We start from the raw sequence: 17,475 nt of genomic DNA on the forward strand, positions 1-17,475 counted from the left end.
GCACCATGGAGGAAGATTCACTCCACGTGCCAGTGATGGAAAGGTTGAATATATAGGCGGAGAATTTGACGTTTGGGAGGATATATCTGCAGATTGCCTGAATGCATTTATCTTATATGATCTGGTGAAAGCTTGTAAGAAGTATAGCAATATAGGAGAATGTTTTTGGTTGATTGATAAAGACTTAGATTTTAATCATGGGTTAAGGAGTTGTACAACTGATGGAGATATATTACACTTAGTTAGGGATGCTTTTGAAAATGAGAATGAGATAAATGTTTATTTTCATCATGAAGTAGATCCAATTTTAGAAGAAGTCCCACAGATGTTGTACATGGAATGTGATCCAATTCCAAAAGCTGTTGAGAATGAGGATGATTTAGATGATGTACCTGTTGCTGGCCATGAGGAAGGTAAGTTTTAATTCATCTATACTTGGTCCGACATGGTTACCATGATTAATTAATATGATTAATTTTTACTTGATCACCATTGATGCAGATGTTGGTGCTGGTGAGCATGTTGGTGCTGGAGAGCAAAGAGATGCTGGTGAGCAGAGGGATGCTGGTGAGCAGAGGGATGCTGATGCTGGTGAGTAGAGAGATGGTGGTGAGCATAGGGATACTAATGCTGGTGAGCAAAGAGATGGTAGTGAGCAGAGGGATGCTGATGCTGGTGAGCAGAGAGATGCTGGTGGTGAAGAGAGAGATGTTGCTGATAGTGAGGAGGAAGAGGAAGTTGACAGTGATGAGTGGTTTATAAATTTCTCTTGTATGATGAATGAAGTTGAAGCTGAAGTTGAGACAACTGGTTATCATTCAGAGGAGCTTAATATCCCCATTAGTAGTGATGATGAAGATGAGGATGTTGAAGTTTATCCTCAATATAGTCAAAGTAGTGGAGTTGGTGAACAGAAGTTGGAATTAGGGATGGAGTTTGGTACTCTAGATGAATTTAAATCTGCCTTGAGGGAGTATAGCATATTGATGGGCAGGGAGTTCAGGTGGAAGAAGAATGATAAACAGAGGGCTAGAGCAAAATGCAAGAAGGCATTTTGTGATTGGGAAATCTACTGTGCAAAGAATGACGTTAGAAACTCTTTTCAGATAAAGACATTTAAGCATAACCATAATTGCTGCAAAGAAGTGAACAACAAACAAGCAAATAGACAGTGGGTGGTCAGTAAACTTGAGGGCAAACTCAGAATGCAGCCAACCCTTAAATGTGTTGAAGCTTTGGAATATTTCAAGCAAGAGTTTGGAGTGCACATTGAAGTTACAAAGATGTGGAGAGCCATGAAAGAAGAAAAGCAACTAGTGGAAGGGAATGAGAGGAAACAATATGCCAAAGTATTTGATTATGCACATGAATTATTGAGGAGCAATCCTGGATCAACAGTTAAGATCAACACAATGCCAAGTCCAGAAGGTCCACCATAATTTCAGAGGCTATATATTTGTCTTGCTGGCTGTAACAAGGGGTTTGTTGCTGGATGTAGACCATTCATAGGTCTAGATGGATGTTTCCTAAAGAGTGCATTTGGAGGAAACTTGCTCTCTGTTGTTGGGCTTGATGGCAATAACCACATCTTTGTTATTGCTTATGCTGTTATGGACATTGAGAACAAAGACAATTGGAAATGGTTTTTAACTTTGTTGCATGAAGATCTTGGGGATTACATACAGAATGGGTGGAATTTCATGTTAGACATGCAAAAGGTATGACATGGTGTGATTTGCAATTGTTATCATAAGTTAGGTATTTAATTGAAGTTAATGACATAAGTTAGGGACTAGTCCAGAAGTATTTACTACTTTGCTGCAATTTTTCAGGGACATATTCCAGCTTTACAGGAAGTCATGCCTGGTGCACCTCATAGATTCTATGTCTTGCATCTTTGGAAAAATTTTACAAAGCAATGGAAAAGCAAGGAACTTAAAGGAATTGTGTGGCAATGTGCAAAATCCACTACTGTTGCTAAGTTTGAAGGTCATATGGCCCATTTGAAGACAATCAACTGCCAGGCTTGGGAGTATTTGAATAAATGGCCCAAACAAGCATGGGCAAAAGCCCACTTCAGTACAGTACCCAAGGTGGACAATATATGCAACAACACTTGTGAGGTATTCAATTCCAGAATTTTACAGTATAGATGCAAGCCTATTATCACAATGCTTGAAGAAATTAGAAGTTATATCATGAGAACCATGGCTGCCCGCAAGATTAAACTTTCTGGAAAGCCTGGACCATTATGTCCAGTGCAGTATAAAAGACTAGAAAAAGAACTTCATTTTGCTAATCAATGGACTCCCATTTGGTGTGGTGATAACATGGGCCTGAGATATGAGGTCCACATGTGGGGGAATAAGGTTGAGGTCAATTTAGCTGAATGAACATGCACTTGTGGAGTATGACAACTAACAGGTTGTGTTCTTTATAGTTTTTTTTTTCATTCCTAACCTACATGTGTGCTGATTTTACAACTTTGATGTAGGGATGCCATGCCGACATGCCATTGCAACAATAACTCACAAAGGAGGGAAGCCTGAGGACATGTGTCATGAGTGGTTGTCAATAGAAGCTTATAATAAGACATACCAGCATTTTATTGAACCAGTCCAAGGACCACAATATTGGGCCCAGACACAGCATACACACCCTGTTCCACCACATAAAAGGGCCCAAAGAGGAAGGCCAAAGAAAAATAGAAGGAGATCTGTAGATGAGGACAATGTCACAGGACATAAGCTAAAGAGGAAATTGGCTGAGTTTACATGTGGAAGGTGTGACCAAACCAATCATAACATTAGAAGCTGTAAAAATATTGGAATTCCTGTTAGGCCAAAGAAATATGTTGCACCATCAACTTCAAATGAGGATGACCTCCTATTATCTCAAGATGAACAAGCTTTGAATGAGGCTAAAGAAGCTGCTGCTTATGTTCAAAAAGATCCGGTGGAGATTAATTTATCTCAGCCTCATTTGTCACAAGATAGTGACATGGAGTTGATGGTAAATATTTGTCACAACAAAGTAGTTTTATCTCAACCTAATTTGTTGCAGCACTCCATTTTTATATATTACAATTATTCATGTTTGGCATTTGCATGTAGGTCCCTGCAACTATTGCTCCACCAATAGCAAGGAATAAGCTAACCATAACAAGAGCCAAACAAAGGAAGGTTGCTGATAAAGATAATGTAGTTAAAGAAAACTGAAGACCCATTTTTTGTTGCATTTTGAAAGTTGTTGAGTTTGAAGGTTGCTGATGAAGAAAACTGAAGAAGCATTTTTTGTTGCATTTTGATATTAGGATGTGTAGTTGTATATTTTGAAAGCTTCACTGGCATGTGAAATGATGTAAACATTATGGCCTACTGAACAATTGCTTCTAACTACTATGCTTTGGGATGTCAAACATTATGTGAAATTGATTTAATGTCATGTTTCTTCTCTTTCTTCTGGGAGACCAAATGGTGGCTGGCTTGATGGCTGTTGGGGGTGACTTTTGGTTGCCACAATTTTAGTTACACTCAGCCATTAAGTTACTTTAATTCCCTAGGTTATTGGCATTAAGTTTTGTTAATTCTACGTTAGTGGATCATTACCAAAATCTAATGTAAAGCTTCTATATAAGCTGAACCATTTTATCAATAAACACAAGTTGAGTTTTATTCAAAAAATTAGAGTTTATCTCTTTTATCTTAGTGAGAGTGATTATCCTAAGTTCTTGAGTGATTCAAGAACACCCTGGCTGTATCAAAGGACTTTCACAACCTTTGTGTGTTGCCCTCGCCGGAAAGAGTGATTCTTTCCTTCCTTTCATCTTCAACCTTGTTCTTTCAAACCACAATTTCAAAAGATCCACTTCTGCTCAGAATTATCTCATGGCCATAACTCCCGTTTTACGCACTCAAATTAAGTGATTCTTGATCCTAAATTGAATTTCATAACGATACTTTTCACCTCGTTTTGGAATCACCTCATTTGGAGCCTTGTAGCTTGAGTTATTACCATTTTTATATTTCTATCCAGCCATCACTTAACCTACGTTTTTTTTCATCTCATTATTCCATTTTATGCCAAGAACCACCTTATTAAGACCCACGAAATTAACCACCTTATTTTCCATCCTTTCCTTAATCAATTTCTGCATTTTCCATCAAGGTTTAATCCTAGACGATCCTAAGTCAGCCTTTGTGCAATCAAGGATCATATCATTCAAGTAGAAGATGAGTCTAGAAGAAGCTCACCACCATAGGAAGTCATGGATATGAGCTTGAAGGTAAAAGAAGATGAATGAAAAGAGAGGAAGAGAAGAGCACAAAATTTAGTGCCTCTAAAGAAGTCTGAACTTTGAAGTTTAATTCTCAAATGATCAAATTTGAAAAAATACACGCACATGACCTCTATTTATAGCCTAAGTGTCACACAAAATTGGAGGGAAATTTGAATTTCAATTCAAATTTCACTTGAATTTGAAATTGAATTTGTGGAGCCAAAATTTCACTAATTATGATTAGTGAATTTCAGTTATGGTTCAGCCCACTAATCCAAGATCAATTCTAAAATTTTCCACTAAGTGTGCTTAGGTGTCATGAGGCATGTAAAGCATGAAGGACATGCACAAAGTGTAACTATATGATGTGGCAATGGGGTGTAGTAAGCAAATGCTCACCTCCCCCTCAAAATTTAATTGGATTGGGCTTCTACCAATTCAATTAAATTTATTTCCCAACACCCACATCAAATATTCACCTAGTGCATGTGAAATTACAAAACTATCCCGAATACAAAAACTAGTCTAGGTGCCCTAAAATACAAGGGCTGAAAAATCCTATATTTCTAGGGTACCCTACCTACATTATGGAGTCCTAAATACAAAGATAAAAAAAATAATGAAATCCTAATCTAATATGTACAAAGATAAGTGGACCCAACCTTAGCCCATGGGCTCAAAAATCTACCCTAAGGTTCATGAGAACTCTCGGGCCTTCTTCAACAGTTCTAACCCAATCCTCTTGGAGCCTCTTGCTCATGGCTTTGGTAACTGGTCCTTTCCTAGGGAGGATTGCATCACTTTTCCTCCTTCAATTTCGTGCCCCCCCCCCCCTCTCTTTTTCTTTTCCTCCATTGAAGTTTCCTCTCTAAGCTTCTTATCCAAGGCACTCCCTTGGTGGTGAAGCTCTTTCTTCCATTGCTTATTCCCTAGTGGATGACGCCTCCTCTCACCTCTTCTCCTTTATCTTCCGCTGCATCTCCATGGTAGAAAATCACCATTGAAGGACCTCATTGAAGCTCAAAGATCCAGCCTCCATAGAAGCTTCACAAGCAAGCTTCCATCAGATTTGTCTAAAGATAACTATGTTATTGATTTTCTCTTAGATTTTTACTTTTATAGGCTTCATATAGTCCATGTATTTGTAACAATATGCCGCCACTACATAATAACTTAAAACTAACATAGTGGAAGACTTTATTTTATTTCAAACTCTTTGATTAATTTATGGGTAAACTATATTTTTAGTCTCTAAATTTTTTAAAATTTCTATTTTTAGCCCCTAAATTAACCATAACATTTGAAAGTAAAAAAAGTAATACATTCATCTCATATAAACAGGGAATCTCATTTTCAATCATCATGAATCACCATAAAGAATTAACATCATACATCATTATCAATGTATCATCCCCATGAATCATCATCACCATGCATACGATTCATAAAAACCAAAGAAAAATTCTACTCCATGGAGATTTACACCCTCAACTTGGATCCCTTGAGGTTTGAGAAACGACACCCAGGGGCGGAGCCACGACTTTTATAAGGGGGGCCAATATAAAAATAAAATCATGACTAAAAAAATATTTAAAATTTTACATGTATGGCATGTATAAGAAATTTAATGTATAACTAATATTTTTATGAGCAAAAAGAAATATATAATTGTGTTAAGAATAAGAGAGATATTAATCAATTAGTGAATCAACACATAAGCGTTCAAAGACTAGTAGCAAAAGGAGAAGAAAGTAGGAAAATTTCATTTAAATTAAGTGAAAATAAAATTTCATTATAGTCAAAACCTATTATTCAAAATATTTCAAAAATAGATACTTGAGTCAACATGACGCATTCTTAAAAAATACTTGGTTCAATGAATAACACATGATAAATGCTTAGATAAGTTAACTAAGTATAGATGCATCATTAACAAAAATAGAAAATATAAATAAAAAATATTACTAAAAGAAACCTGCAGTTGTTTTTTATCTATAGAAACCCATTGTTTTATTTTTCAATGTTAGTTTTTTTTAATAATTAATCCCTTTATAAAAGGTATAGAGTTATTTTAAGTATTTTCTTACTTCCCTCATTCCTATTTATAAGACTCAAATTAAGAGTGATGCTTGTTCTTTTTTACATGATCCAATCCATAATGTTTCTTACATTAATTATTGGGTTAAATATATTTTTTATCCCTAATATATACCCAAATTTTGCATTTTATCCTTGACAATTTTTTCCTTCGCATTTGTTTCCTGATATTTGAAAAGTTTTGTTTTAGATCCCTGTCATCAGTTAAGTGATGACATGTCCATTAAATATTTGATAACGCGATTTATGGCGGCTCAAAAATTGCCAGTATTTGTTTCCAAATGAAATTTAAATTTTTTGGAAGTTAAAAACCGCCTGAATCAATTAAAAGAAAAAAAATAAATCAAACATTGATAAAGTTCTCTTCTTCTCCCTCCTCTCTCGCAACCACCTCCTCCTCCATGCCGCCAGCTTCAACTACTCATGTGTCCCCTGCGTCTCTGTCGGCGCTAATCCACAGTGGGGCCCCACTCCGCCACCATCACGGGCTTCTGAGAATTGTTGTGGGGAGACCATAGTTGAGGTTGGGCTTGATCCTAAACCTCTAACTATCCTAGGTTCAAGGTTAGGTGAAAGTGAAAAGCCTAAGGGAGATGCAGATTACAACATTGTTGATTCCGAGGAAATTACTAATATAGTGGGGACAAATTTCATGTTCATGATAGGGCCTCTTATTGATCTCCTTCTGGTCATGCAACATAGGGTTCCATGACTGGAAAAGTAGGTAAGATGAGTGAGAAGCAGCTACAACCATCAACATCTTAACCATCCTAATAACCCTTTCCTTATCACCCAGAATGTACATCGCAGATTGCTATAACACTTGACCTAACATTCATGATTTTCTCCAAAGCAGCCTTGGTCTCCTACACCATTTCCTCAATCTGTTTCTGTGTTTCATCATTGAAAATGTCATCGTCTGACTTGTCCTGCATCGTTTTTCCCCACAACAGTTCTTGAAAGCCCATGATGGTGGTAGAGTGGGGCCCCACCACGAATTGATGTCGGCAAAGACGTAGAGCACACATGAGTGGTTGAAGGTGGCGGGATGGAAAAGGAGGTGATTGCGGAAGAGGAGGAAGAAGGAAAGGCCCTTCTCAATGTTTGATTTATTTATTTTTTGCTTAATTAAGTTTTTCATATTTGGAATATAGGTCATTTCCATATTACTACCTAACATTCATTTTTTTTCAACCAAGTACCTTAAAAAAATTTCAATTTTATTTTATTACTTGCCATTAGTCTCCTTCCGTTAAGTGATGACGTGTCAGACTGAGTGTCATGTCATCACGCCTTGTTACATACGCCTCATTTCCATGTCATCTTCTTCAATGATGTGGCAATGGCGTGTTAGTGATTGGGTGTGATGACGTGGAACTTCGTCTACCACATCATCACTTAATTGAAAGGGACTCACGACAAGTAGTAAGTTGAAACATAAAACTTTTATAGGTAATTATTTAACAAAAATTGAATTTTTAGGTAGTAATTTGAAAATAGTCTATTTCCCGATATGAAAAACTTAATTAAGCCAATTTGAAAAACAATTTAGTTAACAAATGATAAAGAGGAGTTTTATCAAAATAAATAATTTAATTTCAGATAAAATGATAAATTTTATTATTTTATTGAAAAACATAAAAATGTAATCGTAAATTTAAGTTATGTTAACAAGTAGGGGTGAGAATAGGTCAGGTCAGGCCAGGCCAGGCTTTAAAATGCTTGAGCCTAGCCTACGATGATTTTTTTAGGCCTGAGCCTGGCCTATAGCCTATCAAAAGCTTTTATTTTGGGTCGGCCTGACCTTTTTAAAAGCCTAGCCTAACCTGATAGCCTCAAAGCCTTCTTCACATTAAACATTTAGTATTCCTTTGATAGTTGTTTTTACCAAAAAATAATAGCACACCTTCTATAATAGGCTAAACAAGGCCTTAATATATAATTTGGCTTAATTTTTAATCTAACATTAATTTAGTTGGTAGTCCTACAAATATATTAATAATATAAACTAAAATCATCAGATGATATAAAATAATCTAAAACAAAAGAGAACCTCATACTTGAGGTAGCATCATCCAAGTCTATCAAACCAACATATTAACTATTACAAACAAAAAATAAAGCCTACATCTCCATTCCATTTGAACAGAACTGGTACATAAAATATCTATCAATTAACAGTTATAATAGTTATAATGACATGCAGAAAAGTATTGATAGAAATCATATATCACCAAGTAACAAAAAACCAACGTGAACGTGCCTAAATCAAGACTCATAATGAAACTTGGTAAAGGAATAAGAAGATGAAAGAAAAAATGGCAAGGTTTTGAAGTTTTACCGCTATCAAAGCTTGAAGTGAAAAGGATACGATTTTTGTTTGCTCTACAATTTTTATTAGTTAGTTGTGTTCTCTAGTTTACTTTAATAGAGAGAAACTTAATAAGAAAAGGAAACGTTAAAAGGAATAGGAAAATAAGCCAATAAAAATAATGAGGAATATAAAGGGAATGAACTGAATCTCTTACAACTAGTAAAAAGAATGAAACAACAGTCAGCACATGACTCACACCACTTAAATTGTAATTAAAGTCTTACTTGATGATGGGAATGGAAGTTATGGAGCAGTAGTGTGTAATCAAAGTATGCTAGTTCAAAAAAAAATATTAATTATACCATGTGTTCTGTTCAATGCAATGACACATATATATTGGTACCAAAAAAAATAATATAAGTATATATATATATATAGGCCGGCCTATTAGGCTTATTAGGCTTATAAGGCTTTTTAATAAGCCTAAGCTTGGTCTATTTAATTTAATAGGCTTTTAAAAAAGTCCGAGCCTAACCTTTTTATTAAATAGGCCAGTCCAGGTCAGGATTTATGTAGGCTAGGTCATAGGCCCCTGTAGGCCGGCCTGGCCTATTCTCACTCCTATTAACAAGAAAATCTTATACGTCAATAAGAAAAAATTATTTCTCAAACAATTTTATTTGATCAAATATTTGTAAACTTGTCAAAAAAGTAAAAATTAATTAAAATAACTTGATGAACATATATGTAATTTACTTTTATGTAGAGTTAAAAAACTTTATCCTATTTATTTTTTTAAGATAATTCCTCATTCAAAATAAGAAATACATTTAATTAATAAAATATTTTTTATTGGTAAGAATAAAAAATACTATTTGAAATTTACAATAACTCACCTATCAATTTATCATGTTTAATCAATTGGACTACATTAATAAGATAGTATTAAAGGTAAAATTAAAAAGTTAAGATGCTTACATTTAATATCTGGATAAAGCTAAAAGAGAACCCACAAGATCAATTGGTGAGATATATATTTTGGGTTCAGAGAATAGTGAAGGAAGAGTGAGGGAAGATATAACATGTTACATGTGTACATTAATCATAGATCGCAACACACCAATTATATATGGTTTAAATAAGTTTTTCATACCTGAAAATAGGTCATTTTCGTATTATTAACTAAAAATTCATTTTTTGTCAAATAACTACCTAATTTTTTTATATTTGAACTTACTACCTTATCATTAATCCCCTTCCGTTAAGTGATGACATGGCAGACGGAGTGTCACATTATCACGCCCAATCACTAACACGTCATTGTCATATCATTGAAGGTGAAAATGTGGCAATGAGGTATCCCTGACAAGGCGTTATGATGTGGCACTTCATCTATCATGTCATCACTTAATGGAAGGCGACTAACAACAGGTAGTAAAATGAAACTATTTTTTTTTCAGGTACTTGATTGAGAGAAAAAATGAATGTTTTGTAGTAATTTGAAAATGGTTTATATTCAGGTATGAAAAACTTAATTAAGCCTTTATTTTTTACTTTAACTGATTCTGGCGGGTTTTAACCACCATAAAATTTAAATTTGATTTTGAAACAAATACTAACAGTTTTTTGAACCACTACAAATCGCATTATCAAATATTTAACAGACACATCATCACTTAACTGGAGACTGGGATCTAAAGTAAAACTTTTCAAATATAAGGGAGCATATGCAAAGAAAAAATTTATCAGGGATCAAATACAAAATTACAGTATATATTAGGGATCAAAAATATATTCAAGCCTTAATTATTTTTATACTAAAGTATCCCTAATTAATAGTACTATCAAACAATTATAAGAGAGTGATAAGTATTAATGACAAGGATGATTTTGAAGAAAAAATTAGGACAAATGCACGTCTATAAACTAAAGTAATCATTTTTCTTAATCTTAGTAAATTAGGTCATTGAATCTTATAAATGGAAACAAAGGAAGTATTATAACAAAGCTTAAGTAGATGTGGGATTTTGAGTAGGATGCGTAATCCTATGACTATCGTGATAGTCTGATTAATATGAAGAAAATTAATAAGTATAATGAAAAAATAGAAAAATAAAAAAAAAAATGTTCACACTAATGGAATGCAATGCAAAAATCTACCATAAACATTAAAAGAAAGAGCATACAAGATGCAAGAAAAAATAACAAACGTGTAGAATGCAAATGCAAATCCAATAATTATAATTAAATGTTTAGAAAATTAAAAAAACATGAGATAAAAATGAAAGGTACAAAGTGTTAGAAGCATAGTAAAAGAAACTCATAACACAAAGTAGGAAGAGGAACAATATTGGAAAAGGCTTGTGAAAGCCAAAAGAGCATATGAGAAACTAAAAATAATTGTTAAATATAGGAAAGCAAAAATGGAAGAGATTTTTGACATTTAGAGAGCTTAGAGAAGTAAGAAAAAAATGGCCATAAAATAATTTTATATATAATATTGTGAAAGTTTGAAAACCGTGGAGGGGGGGGGCATGTCCCCTATAGCTCCTCCCCAAACCCAACCACTTTTTCAACCTCTTACGACACCTCTGTATATGCCATCTCTCCATGGCTAGTCCCAAGGAATACACGCTCCACCAACAATAAACACACATCATATGATTGATACTTAGGTTTCACTGAGGTTTGAGATATGACACCTTTGTACTTTCCATCTCACTATGGCCCATCTCAAGGAAAGCTTCACCACTACTAACAATCATTTCATAAACATTAAAAGGGTCAATAATCCTGTTAAGAGTGGTTCCTAACATTTTGACACTCCATTCAAAGTCAAAACATAGGTGATACTTAGTAAGATACCCCATTAGGCAAGACCCCTGAGTCACTTTAGTGGGGCAAAATTCTAGCATGGAACTCACCTTGAAAGTATACCTTTTTCAATAAAAGCCTTACCAAAGGACATATGTAACGACCTACCTCGTCGCTATGATATCATTAACTCTAAAACGTGTAATTTCAATTTTTAAATGAAATATCCATTAATTTGATTATGAAAACGAGAGTAAATTTTTCACGATATACATTTACCAAACAATGCACAAACACTTAAATAAACATATATATGTGCACACACACGCACACACACACACACACACACACATATATATACCATTACACACCATTCACATGGCATGAAATAATTTAGCTTTTTACATGTATCTAAATCCAAGATTTACATGCCCAAATCAAAAGAATCATGGAACCACTACGAAGGAGTTGATAACAAAACACAACTCTCCCCCAAAATAATCCTAACATCATCACATCGACTTGGTGGCTCCCACAAAAAGAATCTCCCTCCATGTCATCTATTGTTGTTCATTTGCTCCCACAAACAAAGGTATGAGATCATCACAAGTACCAATAACACGGTACAAAATTGTAAGGGTGGTTTTATTATAAAAGAAACCAATAATTATCAAATGACCACAATTAGCAAGAGAAACAATAACAAGTACCGTTCAACATACACTTAACCAATCAATTATGCTCAGTATGATGCATGTACCTGACCTCAACTCTCAAATGCAATGTGATACCATTCGTCAAGAAATAGCCTGAGCATGTCCATGCTACATTCACACTTAAGAAAACTAGGCAACAAGAGTTGAGGTCATATCTACAGTTCTCGATTAGTGAGTTCATCTCGCTAAGCGACATTCAACTTTTGGCGCTAAGCGCGACATTTCACGCTAGCACAATTTCTCTACTAGCTGGAATTGCACTTAGCGCGCTTGTCTCGCTAAGCGAGATGTCAAAAAGTGTTATTTTGAAAATCCCAATGGTCAACACCTAAAGAATTTTGCTATAGAACTACAGTCCAAATGTGAACCTGATCCAACGGTTAACAAGTCGGGGATCGCGATTTTACTGGAAGAGGGTTGGATAAAACTTGAAATCTCACAGTTTCAACATAGGCCAATCAAACTCCACATAACCTAACATCCACATCAAGCAATCACACATAGCTAATTCACACAACTCCTCAACTCATCCAAATCAATCAAATAATCAAATAATGCAAGAAATGCATTAAACATTGATTTTTATGTTTCTAAAGTTAGAAACTTCTTCAGTGCATAAACTTTCTATTTTAATTGATTACTAGATTATCCATAATCTATTATGCAAGTCTTTTGAGAAACTTGCATGGAGATACTTGTTTTGGTTTAATCGATTACTAGTTATCCATAATCAATTACACAGTTTTGTTGAGACCATGTCTGGTTTTCATGAGTCTCTGCTTTAATCGGTTATCAGGTTATCATAATCGATTGCATCATTCTCGAAAGTGTTCCTAGGAGTGATCAAAAGCACTTTAATTGATTAAATAAAAAATCTAATTGATTACATTGTTCATGAAAGCTTTCTAGGTTTTGGGAAGAACAGTTTAATTGATTAAAATGAGAATCTAATTGATTAGTTCTTCGAGATAATCAATTACATTAGCAATAATTGATTACAAGCGGCTATAACTGTTTTCTCTATAAATAACCACCTTGTGTTCTCACTCTCAATGAATTCGAATGAGTGTTTAGAATAAGCTTTTATGACTCACACATTCTAGTCTTTGTTTTTGAAGCATTCATGGTTAAAGTGAGTTGTTAACATCTTGTGAGATCAAGAAGAGATCTATTCAATCAAGTTTTGGTTCTTGCATTTGAATGACCAGGTTTTGTCTCTCCTTGACTTAGTTTTCATATGTTTTTACATGTTGTTTTAGCATATGCATGAGTTTTTGAAAGCATGCTAAAATAAGGTTTTCTAGTTTAGGCTAAGGGTAGGTGTCTCTTAGGCTTTCATTCACAAAGGACCCTAGGGTTTGGTGCCTTAGTCTCTTTTTCTAGGTAGGAAATGAGATTGATTGTGATTGCTTGTAAGAACTCAAAGTACATAGTGGAAATCTAATTTAGGTTGTATTAGATAACTAGAGTAACTTCTCTAGAAATAGAGAATGAACCAGTATAAAATCTTGTTGTACATTTTCTCTTGAGTCTTATCTCTCTCTCACATTCTTTATCAATTTGCTGAGTTTAAAGATATTTCTTTTGTAAAGAACTTTAACAAAAGGATTTTGTGTAAGGGTGATTGATTAGATATTGGTTTTAAATAAAAAGTTTGTGATACAATCTTTGGAAGCGAAAGTTTTTCAAAAATCTGTTTTTAAATTTGATTTAATTTCAAAAACCAATTCACCCCCCCCCCCCCCCCCGTTTGTGAGTTCCATCATTTTTTTTAATTAGTATTAGAGCCACATCTTGAAAGTTGCTCAAGATCACATTTCATCTAAAATGGGCTCTAAATAAATCACTTTCAAAGAGGATGTTTCTCTCAATCGACCACCATTGTTTGAGAAAGAACATTTTTTCGTTTTGACAAAAGAGAATGAAAATCTTTATTCATTCATTTGACCCTGATGCATGGAATGCTATTGTTAAAGGACCATTCATATCGACTAAAGAAGTCAATGGTGAATTGGTTCCTAAAGAATGGCATGAGACGAAAGATGACAACAAAAGAAAAGTGTAATGTGATCAACATATATGCAAAGGAGATATGGAAAATGCTTGATGTCACTAATGAAGGCAATACGGATGTAAGAAGAGCAGGAAAGCACATTCTTGTATATGAATATGAAGCTTTCAGAATGAAGAATGGTGAAACCATTTCAGAACTTCAAACAAGATTCACCCATATAGTGAATCACTTGCTTGGTCTTGCAAAAATGTTTGAAGATGATGAGCTAAACATCAAGATCCTCAACTGTCTTACAAGAACTTAGTGATGGAAGCTTGCTTGTGGAGCTTCTACGGAGGCTGGATCTTTGAGCTTCAATGAGGTCCTTTAATGGTGATTTTCCACCATGGAGATGCAGTGGAAGACAAAGGAGAAGAGGTAAGAGGCGGCGCCATCCACTAGGGAATAAGCCATGGAAGAAGGAGCTTCACCACCAAGATGAGCCTTGGATAAGAAGCTTGGAGAGGATGCTTCAATGGAGGAAAAGAAAGAGGGAGAGAAAGAGAGAGGTGGGAGCACGAAATTGAAGGAAGAAAAAGAGAGAGAAGTTGAACTTTGAGTTGTGTCTCACAAGACTCTCATTCATCAAAGTTACAACAAGTGTTACACATGCTTCTATTTATAGACTAGGTAGCTTCCTTGAGAAGCTTTCTTGAGAAAACTTCCTTGAGAAGCTTCTTTGAGAAAACTTCCTTGAGAAGCTAGAGCTTAGCTACACACACCCTATAATAGCTAAGCTCACCCCATGACAAAATACATGAAAATACAAAAAAAAAAAGTCCCTACTACAAAGACTACTCAAAATGCCCTGAAATACAAGGCTAAAACCCTATACTACTAGAATGGCCAAAATACAAGGCCCAAAAGAAGAAAAAAAATCTATTCTAATATTTACAAAGAAGAGTGGATCCAACCTGGACCCATGGGCTCAAAAATCTACCCTAAGGTTCATGAGAACCCTAGGTCCTTCTTTAGTAGCTCTAGCCCAAGCCTCTTGGAGTCTTCTATCCAATACCCTTGGCGGGTAGGATTGCATCATCCCCTCCACCTTGGAAAGGATTTGACCTCAAATCCCAAGGTTCTTCATACTCTGGGCTCCTTCCCTCAACACCTGTAAAAAGAATAGAAACATATATATTAGTGGTGTTGGGTATGTTAGAGTAGAGTAAGGTCTGAAAACCCATTTCCTGAGCATCTTCCCATGAAGGAACATGGTTCCTCACCAACTCAATGAGTGGTGCTACAAGTATAGAAAAATATGGGACAAAGCTTTTGTAAAAGTTTGTTAAGTCATGGAAGCGCCAAATTTTTCTTATACTTGGTGGAGTGGATCACTCAGGAATGACCTTTATTCTCTTAGGGTTCATGGGAACCCCTTGATCACTATTTGAAAAATTAAGAAAAGTAACGCAATAAAACATATCTTTTTCTATATTTTCATATTGATTATTCCTACCAAAAAGTATGACAAACCTAAGGTATCCCATATGAGTACCTAAGTTTGTATTGAAACTAAAAATAAGAACAAACCTACCTAATGGGTCCCTATGTACACACACCATGAAGATGTTAGGTGTACGAGTGATTTTACAAAAGAGGGTTGCACCACTCAAAACATTCATCATACCACCTATTTTAGGGACTTGGTGCCTAATAATACTTATTTTGGGCACCAACAAAGCACAAGGATTTAAGCTCTTGCGAACCAAACCCTCATCCAACAACTTCATTACTTGAGGAATAAACTCAAGCCCAAGAGGTGTGGCAATGCTAGCAAGTGTCTTTTTACAAAAGAGAAAATGTGGAGGTTGTCTAAAAGGGAAAGTTTCTTTAATGTTTGTCTTTATTGTAAAATGAGTTTCCTTCTTAGCTAAACTCTTGGAGGAGACACTTACCTCCTTACACTTCTCTTTAACCACTAATAGTTGTCCTTCTTCTTGGGGGTAGATTTCTTCACTAGATTCTTCCCCTTTTGCTTCTTCACTTTCACTAGAGGAAGGTGAAGTAGTAGCCTCATCTTGGCTACTATAAATGTCTTGGCCCCTCATAATCATGGTTTTTGTGGTGGGGCATTGAGAAGTAATGTGTCCTCTTCAATGACATTTAAAGCACTTTATAGAGCTAGTTTTCTCTTGCATACTAGCCTTAGGGGCTTGCTTTTCTATTGTCTTCCCCTTATCATCTTTGGGCTTAGAAGGTATCACCCCTAAGATGCCTTGACCTTGGTCTTTCTTTGGATAAGAGTGAGAGCCATAAGATTTTGAAGTAGACTTGCTTTTAAGTTGTTGCTCTACCCTTATTTCCCAATCTAAGTTAGCCTCTACATTGTCCTTCCCATGGTAGTATGAGAGGTTAATGTTAGCCTCTTGAGGCTTTCTTTCTTTTTCTCTTCTATGGGAGTGAGGTCTAAGATGTGACCTATGCCTTCCATCGTAATAGTCACGAAGTTCTTCACTTAGGCTCTTGTAAGAGTTATGACTACTATAGGAGGCATGTTTTTCTCTTTTCATTTCTTTTATTATTTTTCTTCTTTCTTCCTCTCTTATTTTCTTTCTTTCATCTTGACTTATTTCTTCCACTCTTTTTTTTCCTTTTTCTTTTCTCTCTTGTTTTTCTTTCCATGGCTTGAGGGAACTCAACTCATCTAAGATTCTAGATAAAGGGTCTTTATGACTAGTACCCTCGCCATTAACACTAGATGAATGATGACTCATGTTGGTTCCTAAGTTGTGGTTCTTTCTTGTTGGAGGTTTGAAAACAAAAGGTAAAAGAAACTATGGTTGAAACTAGCCAAAATAAACACTAAAAGAGGTGTGAAAGATAAGGTAAAATAAACTAATTGGTAAAAGGAAAGCTATCTAGGCGGTTTGACAATGGAAGGTAAAGGAAATAAGCTATGAAAGTAAGCAAGAAATGTAAACTAGGTGAATCCTAAGAGTGTTTGGATGACCACATTCAAGGTTCCCAACAAAACACTCACTATCCTAAGGAAAAATTGCCTAAAATTATTACACACAAATGGAAGTTTGGTAACCTATTGGAGGCTCCCAACACACTTCCAATGAAATGCCTTTTTGTTACAAAACTTGAAAGCAATAAAGGTAAGTAAATTGCAAATTACAAAATTACAAAACGGTCCTCAATTTTGGTGGTTGTTCTCTCTTTGGTGATTCACTCAATTTAGAGTGCTTCTTAGTCCAAT

At 35.1% G+C, this 17,475-nt stretch overlaps 1 protein-coding gene across 1 annotated transcript; it reads left to right on the top strand.

Moving 5' to 3' along the window:
* The first annotated feature begins 334 nt into the window (after positions 1-334).
* LOC102663368 (uncharacterized) lies at positions 335-2,393 on the top strand. Its single transcript, XM_014771905.1, has 5 exons — positions 335-413; positions 502-591; positions 646-1,428; positions 1,510-1,718; positions 1,833-2,393. Exons 1-5 carry the CDS (start codon positions 335-337, stop codon positions 2,391-2,393), a joined length of 1,722 nt encoding a protein of 573 aa, XP_014627391.1.
* Positions 2,394-17,475: the final 15,082 nt, after the last annotated feature.

Source organism: Glycine max, chromosome 2 (genome assembly GCF_000004515.6).
Source record: "Glycine max cultivar Williams 82 chromosome 2, Glycine_max_v4.0, whole genome shotgun sequence".
NCBI classification, from domain to species: Eukaryota; Viridiplantae; Streptophyta; class Magnoliopsida; order Fabales; family Fabaceae; genus Glycine; species Glycine max.

Excerpts from the sequence above, each read along its gene's own strand:
- LOC102663368 (XM_014771905.1), top strand. The coding sequence starts at position 335 with ATGGAATGTGATCCAATTCCAAAAGCTGTTGAGAATGAGGATGATTTA. Across the intron at positions 592-645 it reads GCAGAGGGATGCTGATGCTG|ATGGTAGTGAGCAGAGGGAT; the intron begins GTGAGTAGAGAG and ends GTGAGCAAAGAG. Across the intron at positions 1,719-1,832 it reads TCATGTTAGACATGCAAAAG|GGACATATTCCAGCTTTACA; the intron begins GTATGACATGGT and ends GCAATTTTTCAG.